The sequence below is a fragment of the Pogona vitticeps genome, chromosome 5 (genome assembly GCF_051106095.1).
Source record: "Pogona vitticeps strain Pit_001003342236 chromosome 5, PviZW2.1, whole genome shotgun sequence".
NCBI classification, from domain to species: domain Eukaryota; kingdom Metazoa; phylum Chordata; class Lepidosauria; order Squamata; family Agamidae; genus Pogona; species Pogona vitticeps.
Window position 1 is genome coordinate 120,652,941 of NC_135787.1, and position 16,432 is coordinate 120,669,372.

Genomic DNA, 16,432 nt, shown 5'->3' on the forward strand with positions numbered 1-16,432 from the left:
AACGAAGAAATTGCATAGCGATGAAGATTTTGCGATCGCAAAGCGATCGCATTGCGATGTTTTAAATGGGGAAAAATCGCTTTGCGATGATCGGTACCCTGTTTTGCTTACCGATCATCGCAAAGCGATGATTTTTTAACAGCTGATTGGCGGTTCCAAAATGGCCGCCGGGTAAAAAGAAATGGCCGCCTGCTGTTTTCTGGGACGGATTCCTCGCTTACCGGGCAGCAAAAATGGCCACCCTATGGAGGATTTTCGTTTAAAGGTGAGTCTGAAGCCCATAAGAACGCATTGGGGTTTCAGTGCATTCCTATGGGCCTTTTAATATCACATAGCGACAAAATCGCTTTGCAGTGATTATCATCGCTATGCGAGGCACCATTGTAATCTGAAACTATAAATTGCCTATGGTATTTATGTGTGGAATTATGTTATTAATGGGTAGTGTCAGAAGCCTTTTTGGTGTGGTACTTGTGTCAACTAAGGCATTGGAGAATGTATAAAAAATGACAAGCAAGGAACATTTGTGTGCAAGGAACATTTGTGTGCATTCAGGGTAGGAGCTGGATTGCTCTAGAATATTTTTTTCCCAAAAGGATGTTAAAAAGTAGAGGAAAATAAGGCATGAGAGTAATCTCTAACAACTCCTAGCAGTTTTTAATCATTGAGCTTCTTCACTCACTTTTTCCAGCCGTTTACTTTCTTAAATAATTTCTGATTGGTACTGTCTACTTCCAGCATCTGATTGGACTATATGAATGCAGAGGCAGTCCACATATCCACAACAGTAAATGCAAAGTGACTTTCTGTTCCTTTAGGATGAATGTGATATGTTTTATGCTGTTTAGAAAACAGTGTATGGTACTGGACTATATTACAACATCTGCAGTATTGTTTTTAAAATGTACAGTATAATATATGCATATCCTGTAGTACATATTACAATATGTAGAATTTTTAGAAAAGATATATAGTTAGTATTTCTAAGTTAGCACACACAAAACAAAGTGGAAAATGCAATTTCTCATTAGTATTTATTGAGGCCTCAATGATTGCATATAAGTCAGCAAATGCTCATGTTTGAGCTGTGCATGGTATAAATCTTCAAGGTGTCTGTTTTCATTGTTAGTAAATATTCCTCTCTTTTTTTGAGGTGAATGTTTTCTAAAAGTACTCCTTTAAATAAGACACACTTCAAATATCATAAAGATGAAACTAGGGCATCTGGAACTAGACATGTGGTTTTCATAATGGCTGTACAGTACGTCTGTTTTGAGGGGAGGAGTTCATAGGAAACATTGCAGATATGCAAGAACTACTGTGATCATTTACAGGTCTAGTTGGTTTGCTTCACGGCCGTGGTTTGCTAAAAGGAAACGTCTCCTAGCATTGTACAGGATAAAGAATACAATTTAGGCAATAGTGCAGGGTGTCCAGTTTTGATGGCTCTGCACCTGTGAGAAAACAAAGCCAGGAAGTTGCCAGTTTTCAGACTTTTAGAGAGGGAAAAAAAAACCAGGAATGGCTAGAAATCTGCTTTTGGTTTTGGACTTTTTCTTTTTCTTCCCTGCCTCCCATTCCTCACACACAGTTAAACATTGTAGCAGGGCCCTAGGTAAAAGATGAATAACTGCTCCTGGAGGTTTCCAGCAGCAGTAATTTGTACTTCATTGACTAAAATTGTTCTATTTTATACACCACTTTCTTTTTGCTGGGGGGATGGTAGATTTGGATTATACCAGGGATGACAGAGGCAACCTGGGGATGTATGTGACTCTAGGTCCACACACTGCCATCCCCTGAAATAGGACTGTTGCCCTATTGAGGGGATTGATAAGAAGGTAAAACATTTGTATTCTGCATTGCAGCACAGAATTACTTAATGCGTTATGTCTGGGACTGTTTTTATAATATGGATAAGATGTTGTTTATCAACCAACAAGATATTGATACTCATTTTTTTGTATAGTGTCTCTGCACATAATTTAGTGTGTATAATATATTTATTTATTATTATTTACATTTATTATTTAGAGTAATTATTATCTAGTCTTAAAAATCCTGTTTTCTATCCTCAGCTCTTTGACCTTGTATAGTTATGATTAAAATAAAAGCTATGTAACTATATAAAAGCTACTCGACACATTGGCTGAAATTATTTTGCTCAGTTACACAAATGTCATAACTTTTAGAGGTAAACTGCCATGAGTTTAAAAATACTTGTGGGTGTTTTGGTTGCAGACTGAGTTACATGACTCAGTGTGAAATAGATAATGTCTGCAGAGATTTGTCACCTTACTGCAGTTTGCTTCCAAATGTGGTGCTGTTTTTGTAACTATGCAACAGGATTTCAAACATTTTATAGCATGTGAGGTGAATCAGTAAACTACTATTGCTTAAACTACTACCACCGCTACTATTAATCTTGCTTACCTTTGTATGGGTGATAGTTGATCTCCTATTGTTTTATTCTATATTTTGGACAATATGGATTGATTTTCTAGGGACTGCAAGAGCATGTGTTGTCTTGATCAGAGGATGAGCTGTGAGTTAGGCATCCTCAAGTTGGTTCATGCCTTGCTGTAGGCAAATTCCAGTGTTTGAATTTCAGCCTCTTCATTGCAGGGTGTGAATATGAGACTATGCTGGTAGGATAGGAAGCTTTTATCAACGTGATGACTATGAAGTGTGTTGAACATGCTAGAAGGGATAGGAAGCAGGTTTTGGCCTGAAGGGTTCTTGGTTTTTGGCTGGGATGCTGTCAGAGCCATACTTGAATTGTGGACAGAGCCATGGCTGGTATGTGCCATCTCCTTCAATGTGCATCCTCACACACCTCCCAGCCTCATGTCAGCTGATTCATGTAGATCAAGTGGGAGAGCATTTGCATTTTCTCTGATCAGTGCTGGGAGATGCTTCCTCCCCCACTGGAGATAAACTCTTTTCCCTTTTCCAGGACTGAGAAAAGGAGCCTCTCTCAGCACTAGGTAAAGAACTTGTCACTTGCTTGAAGCTTGAAACACTTTTATCTGGTGTTGAGAGTGATGACCAAGTGAGGTTACAGATAATAGAAAAAATGGTAATCACTCTCACTGTCAAGGGGGTATACCAGACTTAGTATTCCCATTCCTTGGCTCTGAAGAAGCAGTTTTCAATCTGTAAAAGCTTAGATTGAAATAAATCTGCTAGTCTTTCAAGTATCACAATATTCTTCTATTGTCTTTCTCTTTCTGCCAGCAAATATATTGATATTTTTCTTTACTTCTTTCCACATTGTTGCTTAGGGTTCCCTGTCTCAAAGAAGAGCTTTTCTGGGAGAAGCAAAGGGCAGATTGAGAAAGAAATGAAAGTTTATCAAAACCAAAGTCTGAGCCTGTTGTAAACAGCCTAATTGTAAATACCATGGGTTTCTATTTTCCCAGTTGAGCCTCAAAATTGAGGTCACTGCATCCCCCTCCCCACCTAGATGAAGGCAAGTGCCTCCATCCAGCAACAAAGGACTCTGTTTTGCATGAGGTATGCAGAGTGGATAAAAAGTGATTATTTTAAAAAAATTAAATATGGATTTTTAAAATTTAGATTGGATTTTTTCCCATTTAAATTGGATTTTAAAAATGTAAATCACATTTATTTTAATGAAATGCCTTTGGAGGAACAATCTATCTAAAGATAGTTTTCTATTTAAGATACAATATATTTCAAAGGTTGTTCAGCATGAAATAGAACTTAATTATGTAGCATGAAGCTGTATATTCATGCAACATTTACATTTTTGGTAAACTAATTCAATTAATCCAAGTTATCCAAGCTGATATAACATGTACTTTGTCCGTAGTAAAAATGGATGAAAGGAACAAAGTTCAGGAAGAGACCTTAATCTCATTGTTCTACAAATCTATGCATAAACAATGAACACATTTATATTTAAGCAAATACAAGAATATGTATGCTATATAATATTATGTTAGTTAAATAAAACCATTTAAGTACTCATAATATGGGTGACTAACCTATTAAACTAAAATCTGTGCTGGTATAGCTCTTTTACTAATCTTACAGGTTATTCTACAGTAAATATGAAATCTTCATCTGTTTGCAAATATTAAAGATTATAACTACCACCAAGAATGAGTCATCACATTTAAAAAATCATGTTTTAAATTGAGTCTTACTGAGTAGCCATTTAGATTGTGATTTAAATTAACTTGATTTAAATCAAATCCATCCTGCGAGGTAAGGAACATTCTAGCTTCAGACAATATATAACACAGGTGTTCAAAATTCTTCAGCTGAGCAAGCATTCCGGGAACCTCCCTTCTGCTTTCTTTTGGTGGTTGTTGTTGGGGAATGGAGTGTTGGTTTCAGTTGCTGCTCTGCAGTGGAGCTCAGAAGCCCTCTGAGAAGCAAAGGCTTTATGAGCCTTTTTACAGGAGAGGGATGGTGTCATCTGTCCTTCCAACCTGCCTTGCTTTCTCCCCTCCTTGGAGCTGGGGAAGGTGTGGGAATTACAGTAGAACTACTAAGATGATCTGCTCCCGCCTCTATAACTTCAAGTCACAGATGTAGGGTTTTTTTCCCATACTGTTTTCATAGCAAGTGTAATGGTTGAATCTTGGTGAACGTATTTATTGGAGTCAGTCAGTTTATTTGGAATTAAATGTATGCCTTCATTGTACTAAGCATCTTTCTTTATCTTTTTGTAGTATTCAACATGTATATGGAGCTCAGCATCCCCCTTTCGACCCACTTCTTCATGGAACGTAAGTTTGGATGGAAAATGCCATATTTTTTATTTTTATTTTTTGCACTATCAATGAAGTGATGGTGCCTATCCTGATGAAGTGGAGTTTTCTCCATGGAAGCTTGAAATTTGTTGGATTTTTTTAGAGGTCCAGTAAAAGTATCACTACTCTTAACTGGGTTATCTTGGTTTACTGTGAATGAACAGAGTGCTTCTACCTGCTGCTGAGCAGGTAGCACTAATCAGAAATGTAACTCCTTTCTCTATAACAATGGTAAGAACTTATAGAACAAATTGTGTCGCAGTTAAGGGTGTGCATGACAAAATCTTGTTCATGTTTCATTTCAGGCTCTTTCAAGGGGGTGCCTCTTTCATTTTTGTGCCTTTCATGCACTGGTCCTTTCATTAAAAACAAAAGCAGATGGCTCTTTCATTTTGTTTTTCCTCATCTGTTTTCTCTCTAGCATGTCCTAAAGAACCCTTAAAAACTACTCCAGAAAAGCAGAGGAAAGGCAGATTCCCCCCATGCTTGGGCAAAGTCAGAAGATCAGACAAGAGAGTGGCTTGCACCCAGCTGTGAAAAACAAAAATAACCTCAAATAAAACCAAGAACCTGCTCATACTCCAGTGCAGGGAACTTTATTATTGGGAGTTTTGGGCAAACTGCTTCTGCGGATCTGTATGATCATGCGTTGCTCCCTCTCTCTTTTCCCATCTTGTCCCGCACCCAATCCTTCCATCAGACCCCTCTCATGCCAATCCCTTCTTGTAATGGCAACAGTAGCACACACACTATCCACTGCTTCCATCTTCTTCATAAGGTTCAGGCATCTAGATGCCACTTGAGTGAGTGAGTGAGTGAGTAAGGGGGAAAGGGAAAGGCTGTGGGATTGGAGGAATGAGCCACCATGAATAGACAAAGATATGGGGAAGAGAATGCAAATGCCTTTTGGCCACCTATATAAATTTTTGCCTTTTTGGACTAGCAAATTAACAACTGTGGTGGGTAAAACTTCCTTAGTGACGCACCAGCTGTATCACTTTCTGCTGTGATTTAAGTTAACTTTTCTGTCCTTCATAGTTTCCTTCAAAGATTTTTCTTTGCCAATTTCCTCGGCCATAATATATTCCCTTTAATTTTAATTGGCAACAGTTCTATATAAATAAATGTTTTACCCAGGATATGAGTTTGTAATATTCCACAGAGCTCAGTGAAATTGAAATATAATTGGATGGGATCAGGATGCATGGTCCATTGATCCTTCTGTTAGGAAGATTTAGGTTGCAGCATTCCCACTGTATGCCATTTTACAGATTCAAAATTCCTGCTTTCCCCCTTGTGGATGTTCTGACAGTAGTCCTTGCAATGCTATTTGATGGAAGATTTCTCTGGGTGATTTGACAAGGAAGGGGTGAAGGAAAGAGTGAATACAAAAATGAAACAAAAAATGAAGCTTTCATGTTTTTCACTTTTGTTAACATGAAACAATTGTGTTTGAAGTGAACTTTTTCAGGGAACACAAAAATTAATGTTAAAACTAGAGCCCAGATTGCTAACATGCACTGGATTATGGAGAAAGCCAAAGAGTTCCAGAAGAACATCTACTTCTGCTTCATTGACTATGCAAAAGCCTTTGACTGTGTGGACCACAGCAAACTATGGCAAGTCCTTAAAGAAATGGGAGTGCCTGACCACCTTATCTATCTCCTGAGAAACCTATACGTTGGACAGGAAGCAACAGTTAGACCTGGATATGGAACAACTGATCGGTTCAAAATTGGGAAAGGAGTACAACAAGGCTGTATATTGTCCCCCGGCTTATTTAACTTATATGCAGAATACATCATGCGGAAGGCAGGACGGGAGGAATCCCAAACCGGAATTAAGATTGCCGGAAGAAATATCAGGAACCTCAGATATGCAGATGATACCAGTCTGATGGCAGAAAGTGAGGAGGAACTAAAGAACCTTGTAATGAGGGTGAAAGAGGAAAAAATGGTCTGAAGCTCAACATCAGAAAAACTAAGATCATGGCCACTGGTCCCATCACCTCCTGGCAAATAGAAGGGGAAGATATGGAGGCAGTGACAGATTTTACTTTCTTGGGCTCCATGATCACTGCAGATGGTGACAGCAGCCCCGAAATTAAAAGACGCCTGCTTCTTGGGAGGAAAGTGATGACAAACCTAGACAGCATCTTAAAAAGCAGAGACATCACCTATCCATTCTGAAGGAAATCAATCCTGAGTGCTCACTGGAAGGACAGATCCTGAAGCTGAGGCTCCAATATTTTGGCCATCTCATGAGAAGAGAAGACTCCCTGGAAAAGCCCCTGATGTTAGGAAAGTGTGAAGGCAAGAGGAGAAGGGGACGACGGAGGATGAGATGGTTAGACAATGTCACTGAAGCCATCAACATGAATTTGACCCAACTCTGGGAGGCAGTGGAAGACAGGAGGGCCTGGCATGCTCTGGTCGATGGGGTCACAAAGAGTCGGACACAACTAAACGACTAAACAAGTCTAGGTGTAAATTTCCCTTTGATTTCTTGGATCTTGTGGATCCATTTTCTCTCTCTTTCCTGTTTCATTGCACTGATTATTGTAATAGTTCTCTTTCTCTGGTTGTGATAGTTGATGAAACGTTGCATTGATCCTTTTACTTTTGCTTCTTGTCTGTACTTAACAATTTTAAATATTTCTTCCATTATCCATATAGGCTTTTCTTTCGATTATAGGAACAGCCTTTTTACATGCTTCCCTGATTGTAAGCCAGATTACTTCTGATCCATGATCAGTTCATTGTCGTTCTGCAAGTGTTTATATCAACTTTAAATTAACCTGAAATATATATTTTGTAGCTGTTGTTCTTGTAGTGTTCTCTCAGCACTTAAGTCCAATTTTTTATATTAATAATTCATTGTCTGTACACAATCTGCTCTTGGTTTTTTTTGGCAGAGAGAATATTGCTTCTCTATCTCCTATTTCCAATTATGTAGTTTATTTGGTTGCTGTATTGGCCATTTAATGATGTCCACATGTGTAAGTCATCTTTTGGGTTGCCTGAAGCATTTATTTGCAATAAACAGATGGTTAGGTTCACAGAATTCTTTGAGTTGTTCTCCTGTTTCATTTCTGACTCTTAGGTCAAATTCTCCAACAATGTTTGCTTCTTACTTTTGCATTCCTGTTGCCTATGATTATCAGTACACTTTGTTTCATTGTGTGATTAATTTCCTCTGAGATGCTTGCATTTAACCTTTTAATTTCTTCTTTTTAAGCATCTGTAGTTGGAGCATGAACTTGAATGATAGTCATATTCAGTGGTTCTTAACCTTTGTTACTCGGATGCTTTTGAACTGCAACTCCCAGAAACCCCAGTCAGGACAGCTGGTGGTGAAGGCTTCTGGGAGTTGCAGTCCGAAACTCCTGAGTAATCCAAGGTTAAGAACCAGTGGTCATATTGATAGGTTTTCCAAGAAGTTTGATGTTATTCAGTCATTGCATTGTCGTCCCTAACTGCCTGTGCTATATCTTGTCTCACTATTAGAGCCACTGTATTTTTTCTGATTTTGTTCATTTCCATTTTGTAATTATCTGACTGAAAATGTCCCATTCTTATCCACTTTACTTACTTTACATCAAGCACCACAGGGTTCAAATGTTCCATTGGTTGAATTTCACTTTCCAGTGTACTTTAATTTATATTTCTTATGATCCATGTTCCAACTGTATGTGTTCTGTAGTCTCAGACTTTGGTTCACCTCTGGGCACATTGTTCACCAAGATTTCCTTTTAGCTTTAATGTAGTTGCTTCATTAGTGACAGTAGTCTTTGCACTTGTTCTTTGCTCTTGGTTTGATTGAGTGCCTTCTGATCTGAGTTTCATCTTCCAACACACTCTCTTGTTTCATTTTGGATTGTCTCATCAAGGGGTTCTCAAGGTAAGAGGTGGTTTATCATTATCGTCTTTTCTGCTATATCCTCCACTACTGCTGCCGTCCAGTAGCTGCCCTTCGTAAGTTTCTCCATCCTCACTACTGTTGGAGCTGTCATTTTCTTCTCATGGCTATTAATACTCTTGCTGGAAGCACATCAGGAAAGGGATCGATCTGGCCCCCCAAGGAACAGGATCCCACACCTTGTTAGTAGTAATTAGCCACTGAGAGTTATGCAAATTAAATATGCATCAGTAAATCGCCAACAGGAATCTGGCCTCTGACTTCAACAATGGTAAACGTGGGTATCTCCAGAATTATATGCAGAGAACTTGATGACAGAAAATAAGTATGAAATACTACGTGTGAAAAATTCCTGGAAAATAGATGAAATATTCTTTTTTAACAATTTTCACTTCATAGAGTGTGTATATTTTATTTTTTGACCCAAGTCACTTGGCTTTGAAGTCCAACTGCCTCTTTACTAGACCATCATGGCTGCTTAAAATCTTTTCTGCTGTGGCATCTAATGTTTGTTCAAGATTTTCCCCCCTTAAAGTCAGAAATATCTTTACACAAGCTTTATCAGGCAGAATTGTTCAGGAGCGTATGCTTTAGCCACCTGACTTACAGAGGCTGTTGAAATACCATTCTCATGAAAAATTCATGGTATTCTAAAGTTGAAAGCTAAACTACTTGTTATGGAAGTGAAGACTAATTCATTGACTTTTTAGGTAAGAGGGAGTGGGGAGAAGACGGTATTGTAAATACAGTAAGTGAAGAAAGATGCAGGCCTCAAGACTGTAGTAATTTATTTTGTGAAGCGTGTGAAGTATTCTCTGCTAAGTATATTTTTGAATTTGATGTTCTTGGCATTTCTGAATGAAGCACATGAAGACTGTTTGTCTAAGACCTTTGCACAAAATATGTTTGGCATTCTTTACAACACTATTCCTTTTGAGTACCAGCTTCAGATCTACTTTTTCCTTTGTTCTTAATTTCTTTTAAAACAGAAGAAATTGTTTATTCTAAAATGATAGTTTGTCAGTGTAGAAGCAAATTGTACAGTGTTGCCATTCTCTTCTGATTAAAGTGTGTCTTTTTCTTTCAGAAGAGAATTTTCTAAGTTTTTTTTTAAAGGAACGGTGCAGGAATTTATCAGATATCAGTATAAAATGCTTTTGCATTCATTCCTCCCTTTTAAACAGCTTAAAACCTGGAGCAAAGCAACCATCAACTCCAGTAAAATTGAAGAAAGTCAGCACATTTCAAGAATTTGAAAGCAACACAAGTGATGCCTGGGATGTTGGGGATGACGATGATGAACTCCTTGCAATGGCTACAGAAAGCCTTAATACTGATGTAGTCATGGAAACAGCTAACAAAGTAATTCAGAATCACAGTAAATTACAAGAACAGCACAAATTGCAGGAAGTACAGGTGGAAAGAGAACAACTACAACAACTCTCAGACCTTCCCCCGACTGCTTGTGGTGACAACAGATTGGTCAAGTCTGTCAGTGAAAGCAACACATCAAGTTCTGCAGGTATATTAAATGTCAAAAATATATCGACACCCAGATATGTGGTAAAGTATCACTTTTTGCAGAATTTCCTGTATGCAAGCCTTTTTTGCTTATTAAAAACTGAACACAAATTGAAAAAAGTCATGTACATTCAGAGCAGATTTTAAAATATTGGGAAATAAATGAATGTGTTAGACTAGCTGCCATGAGCAGTATTTTGTTACTTGTTGTGTGGAGTATAATAGTTTGCTTGTGGAGCTTCCATTGTCTCTGCACAAGCAGAAGATTGCACATTGAAACAAGTGATGCTTACGTTTACGATGATGATGATGCATTTCTCCCAACAAGGGACTGAAAGTGGTTCACAATATTAAAAAATTCATACAATTTAAAAACACAATAAGTTAAATATTAAAAGATAAACTAAACAATATATGATTTAAAAATTAAATTAAAAGATTAAAACATTAAAACATGGAAAAGATTAAAATTATTTGCTGAAATGAGGTTCGGGGATTCAGTTGTAATTGTTAAAAGCCTGCCTGAAGAGATGGGTCTTTAGCTTTTTTCAGAAGGATAACAGCTAAGGGGCCATCCTGATCTCCCGAGGGACAGAGTGCCATAGCCTGGGAGCTGCCACAGAGAAGGCGCTCTTCCGTGTCACCATCAGCTGTGCTTGTGCTGACAATGGGACTGAGAGGCGGGCTTCCTCTGCTGATCTTAATTGTCGAGAAGGCACATATAGAGAGATACGGTCCTTCAGGTAGCCTGGACCCAAGCTGTATAGGGCTTTATAGGTAATGGCTAGCACTGAAATGAGCTCTGAAAGGAAATGGTAGCCAGTGCAGTTCTTGTACCTGGTGCGTTATATGCTCTCTGTAGCTGGCCCCAGTCAGTAGTCTGGCTGCAGAGTTTTGCACCAGCTGAAGTTTCCGAACCGTCTTCAAAGGCAGCCCTACATAAAGTGTGTTACAGTAATCCAGTGCAAGGAGGTAGTAGATAGCTTGTTGCACACCCTTCCAGAAGAGCCCAACCACTTATGAAACACACTCTTGTATGAATTGAAGGCATAGCAATGATTCTCTCCTCTGAATTTATCTCACTACTTTTTATCTGAGTAATCCTAATAATGCTACTTTATTTGTCATGTAACTAGTTGTTATCAATAATGATGCATATTTCATAAAGACCTATTTTGAACAGGACACTTAACCACAAAAAACTTATTTCAGTTTATTATTAGATTTATAGATTTATTAGATTTATACCCCACCCATCTAGACGAATGGCCTATCTGTTGGAAGACATCTAGCCCAATATTCTCTTTCCAGAAAGTTCTGCGTACAACCCATTTGTAGGACACCCAATCTGAAAATTATCAGAACATGGGTAGGAGTGAAAATTGGCAGGTCTGCTATGTGTTTAGTTGCCTGTATGGCCGTTTAAACTAAGCATGTGTGGACTTGGACTGCATATCCTACAGAATCTAATATTTATATAGCTTTGTATAAGTGAAAGGGTGACCTTTCCAGGGGGAAAAGATAATTTTATGTTAGTCATAACTGACTGCAAAAAGTAAAATGTAGCTCAGATAGCACCTAGTGAAGTGAAGGCATAGTATATTGAGGAAGAATATGCATGAGCAAAGACAAATCAATGAATTTGATGCAATCACAAAGAAAAGAACAAAATTTTCACTAGTAGAGATTTTCTATTTATTTTATTTATTGTATGTTATATCCCGCCCATCTGATCAATTGACCATTCTGGGCGGCCAGCAACACTTAAAATAATACAATTTAAATATAACATCAATATATAACATCTATAATCAATTGTTCAAAATGGAAAGAAAAAAAGAAAAAAGATAAATAGTGGCTGGAGGGAAGGCCTGCTTAAACAGTCAAGTTTTCAATTGGCTTTTGAAAATGGCCAGCAAAGGGGCTATACGAATCTCAGGAGGGAGTTTATTCCTAAGGCGAGGAGCCACTGCTGAGAAGGCCTGGTTTCTTGTTTTTTTTTCCTTCTGAGCCTCCCTCAGTGTTAGGCTCCTCAACCTTATCTCCTGGCTAGATCGAGTGATACCTGTGGATTTTGGTGGGAGTAGGCATCCTGCCACATATCAAGGTCCTAAACCGTTTAAGGCTTTGTACGTAAGCATTAATACTTTGAAATCAATGCAGAACTGAACGGGCAGCCAATGCAGAGCGGCCAGAGTGGGAGTGATATGATGGTATTTTCTCACCCCACTAAGGAGTCTGGCCGCCACATTCTGCACCATTTGGAGTTTCCGCATCAACCTCAAACGTAGCCCCATGTAGAGTGCATTATAGTGGTCTAATCTTGAGATTACAAGCACATGTACCAAAATGCAGAGGACCCCAACATCAAGATAGGGACGCAGCTGGGGAATCTGCCAAAGATAAAAATAGGCGGAATGGACCACTGACGCCACCTGAGTTTCCATGGTGAGTGCCGGGTCCAGATGGATCCCCAAGCTGCAAACCTCACTCTTCGCGGTGAGAGTCACCCCCCCCAAATGAGAGGGAGTTTTCCCAAACCGCTAATGGTGGGGCCACCCACCCTCAGGACCTCTGTCTTGTCCAGGTTCAACCTCAGCCCATTTTCCTGCATCCATTGCAATACAGCCTCCAAGCAGCACTGAAGGGACAGAACGGCATCCTCTGCAGTTGGTGAAAAGGAGATGTAGAGCTGGGTGTCATCAGCGTACTGATGGCATGATGCTCCACATCCCCTCATGACCCCACCCAGCGGCATCATGTAGATATTAAACAGCATTGGGGACATAATCGAGCCTTGCAGAACCCCACAATTGAGGCTCCACGGGGCCGAGACCTCTCCCCAAGCTGTAGTTTCTGAGGACGGTCCTCCAAGAAGGATCGGAGCCAGGCAAGTGCCAGGCCACCAATTCCCAAGTCAGAGAGCCTCCTCAGGAGGATGCCATGGTCGACGGTATCAAAGGCGGCTGAGCTATCGAGGAGGACCAACAGAGACGTTTCACCCTTGTCAGCCTCCCTCAATAGGTCATCATACAGGGCAACCAATGCCGTTTCTGCACCATGGCGCGGCCTGAAACCTGACTGGAATGGATTCCGGGGCATTGGTTTCATCCAAATTATCGGCCACCACCCTCTCCACCATTTTGCTAATGAAAGAAACGTTGGCGACTGGCCTATAATTGCCAATTTCATCCGCCGCCAAACTAGGTTTCTTCCTTTCTGTTGGTGAAAAGATACCACTGCACAATCTACAGTTGCTTTTCTGATTTTGGTGTTTTCAGATTAACAGTTGCCCAAACACAAAACTTCAGAAAGTTGTTGTTTTTTCTTTCAAAAAACAATATGCTAAGACACTCTTCCTGGACCTAGGGGAAAATTGAGGTAGTTTCCTCATGGTTTTGGGAGGGAAAATATTAGTAAATAAATCCTCAATGAAGCAGAAAACATTTAGATAATTACTTCAAACATCATATATTGTAGATTTAAACAAAGAACCCATCCGTTGTCCCTCACTTGCTTCTTGATAAAACACGAGGTTTTATCAATGAAATCATAGAGTAGATCTCTTTATTTCTATATGGAACTGGAGACAGTGTAAGTAACTTTTCTTACCGATAGACACATGATGGCTAAAATTACTTGCTTTTCAGTTGTTCTAATAGAAGAAAATTTATTATTTTCTAGATAGTGCTAATGAAAATGCTTCTGTGCCAAGATCTCAATCCCTTCCACAAACCTCAACAGTAGCTTTGGCGGGTGGAATGACAGACCACAGTACCTCAGGTCTTCCTGTACTATCTGAAAGAGAAGCATCACGATTAGATAAATTCAAGCAGCTTCTTGCTGGCCCAAATACAAATCTTGGTAAGTACTACAAAACAAAACAACCACAGACTTTATATCTTGTGGCTGTTGTTGGAATGGAGGAGTAGCTCCTGCCTTTCTCTGATAACTCCAAAACTATGGAATTTTCTCTTTAGAAAAATATATGTATATAAATACACTTATCTAGTGATGTGTGTTTGGGGGGGGATGACAATTACACCTGTATTTTTCAAAATGTTAAGGTCTTTAAATTGTGCCCTGATTGCTGATGTTTTATTATGATAGGCTTTCTTGAAGTAGCTCCATTACTGCATTTTAAAAAATGTGTTAGACACTTGTATTTGTATTTACACTTTTGAGCCACTGTAAATTAAGTTTATTTGATATACTTGTTTACTTCTGCTTTGAGTTCTCAGTGTTATCTGGCATTTATTTGTACAATAAATAAATCAAAAAGCCATCAGCTGAATTTTGTGCCTTATGCATTATGCAGATTTATACATTTTGGGCTCAGGCCCATATCCTGGCATGGATATGGTGTTGATTGCCCTGCAAGCCAGACTGATTTCTGGGACTAGCAAATTCAATCATATATTCCTAGTCATGGCCCCGTACATTAGCTCCCTGTCAGTTCCTGTGCTCAATTCAAGTTGCTGGGCATGACTTAGAAAGCTGTTAATGGATTGGGCCTCATTATTTGTCAGAATGTCTCCCAGAAAACAGCAACCTGTTTTATACACTCCTCTCAGTCCACATTGTTAAAAGTGGCCACACTGGGGGAGGCTGAAAAGGTCACAATGAGGAACCAGGCCTTGGTGATGGCCCCTATTCCGTAGAACTGAGGTGCCCCAGGCTCCGTTCCTCCAGATATTTAGGAAACTAGTAAAGACAAAACTCTGAAGAACATATCCCCAGATTATGTTAGTGTGTGTGTGTGCATTCTGGCCAGCAGAGGTGGTGGTGAAGGCTTCTGGGAGCTGTAGTCCAAGAACGTCTGGAGGCCCAAGGTTGGGGACCACTGGCATAGAAGACGGACCCAAATACAATGTACAGTGGTGCCCCGCATAGCGACGTTAATCCGTTCCAGGATTAACGTCGCTATCCGGATTCGTCGCTATGCGGGGGGGGGGAACCCCATAGGAACGCATTAAACTCCATTTAATGCGTTCCTATTGGGGAAAAACTCACCGGTAAGCGAAGATTCCCCCATCCGGCCGCCATTTTCGCTGCCTGGTAAGTGAGGGCAGGGCGCGAAAACGCTGCGGGCGGCCATTTTGCTGATCCGGCAGCCATTTTGGAACCACCGATCAGCTGTTCTGCAAACATCGCAATGCAAAGATCGGTAAGCGAAACATTTACCAATCATCGCAATGCGCTTTTCGGCCATTGAAAACGTCGCAAAATCAGACACCCATTGCACCTTTAAGTTTTAACAGATTTATTTCAGCGTGAGCTTTCATGAAACATTCATTTCCTCAGGACATCATAATGAAATACATCTATTAAAAACACAAAGCATGCTGCTATATAGCACCCCATAGTACTTAAAGCTCTCTCTGGGAGGTTTACAATTTAATTATGCAAGCTGCACATTGTACACCCACCCACCCAGGAAGCTGGGTACTCAGTTTACTGACCTTGGAAGGGTGGAAGGTTCAGTCAAGCTCAAATCGGCTACTTGAGCTGGGGATCAAACTCAGGTTGTAAGCAGAGTTTTCACTGCAGTGCAAGAGTTTAACTACTGCACTATGAGGCACCATAAGCCCTTTTTATTTATTTTTTAAAACATGTTGAAGCAGGCTAACATAACAACCACTTGCAAAATCAGAAGCACATGCTCACAATATGTCTTGGTGCCATGCCTTATATCACCTACAGATCTCTGGGCATCCTTGTAGCACTGATTTTTCTCATTCAGTTTGTTTTGATATTAATGAGGTAGACTAAAATGGCTTTTCACTTTGTTCATGGAAATCTGTTCAATGCAGGGATGGGCAAAATGTGACTCTTCTCAAGTTGCTAGGTTCTTTCTCTCATCAGCTCGTCAATATATGAGGAATGCAGAAACATATAGTCTGAGCAGTGTCTGGAAGCTCACGCTGCCCATCTCTGATCTAATGGGGTGGAAATGTATTTGAAAAGTGCTATCATATCATCCTCTCTGTCTTTTCTCAAGGCTAAAACTGTATTTCCGGAAAGTGGTTTGTTTTCCAGTCACCTGATCATCATCCTTTTTGGCCTTCTCTTAACTTGTTCCAGTTTGTCATCTTCCTTCTTAAAGTGCGTTGTTCAGGACCAGACACAGTAGTCAGGATCCCAGTACCGAATAGAGAGGAACGAGTACTTCACAAGATTTGGAGACTTTCCTTCTATTATTAATACAG

The 16,432-nt window shown here is 39.7% G+C and overlaps 1 protein-coding gene across 2 annotated transcripts in view; it reads left to right on the top strand.

Moving 5' to 3' along the window:
• Positions 1 to 16,432, top strand: part of TBC1D22A (TBC1 domain family member 22A) — a 190,577-nt gene that overhangs the window by 2,574 nt on the left and 171,571 nt on the right. For both annotated transcript variants that reach the window (XM_020796989.3, XM_078394394.1), the window contains exons 2-4: positions 4,704 to 4,760; positions 9,887 to 10,224; positions 13,908 to 14,087. In XM_020796989.3, coding sequence (XP_020652648.3) covers positions 4,704 to 4,760; positions 9,887 to 10,224; positions 13,908 to 14,087 — 575 coding nt within the window. The remainder of the gene's footprint in view (positions 1 to 4,703; positions 4,761 to 9,886; positions 10,225 to 13,907; positions 14,088 to 16,432) is intronic.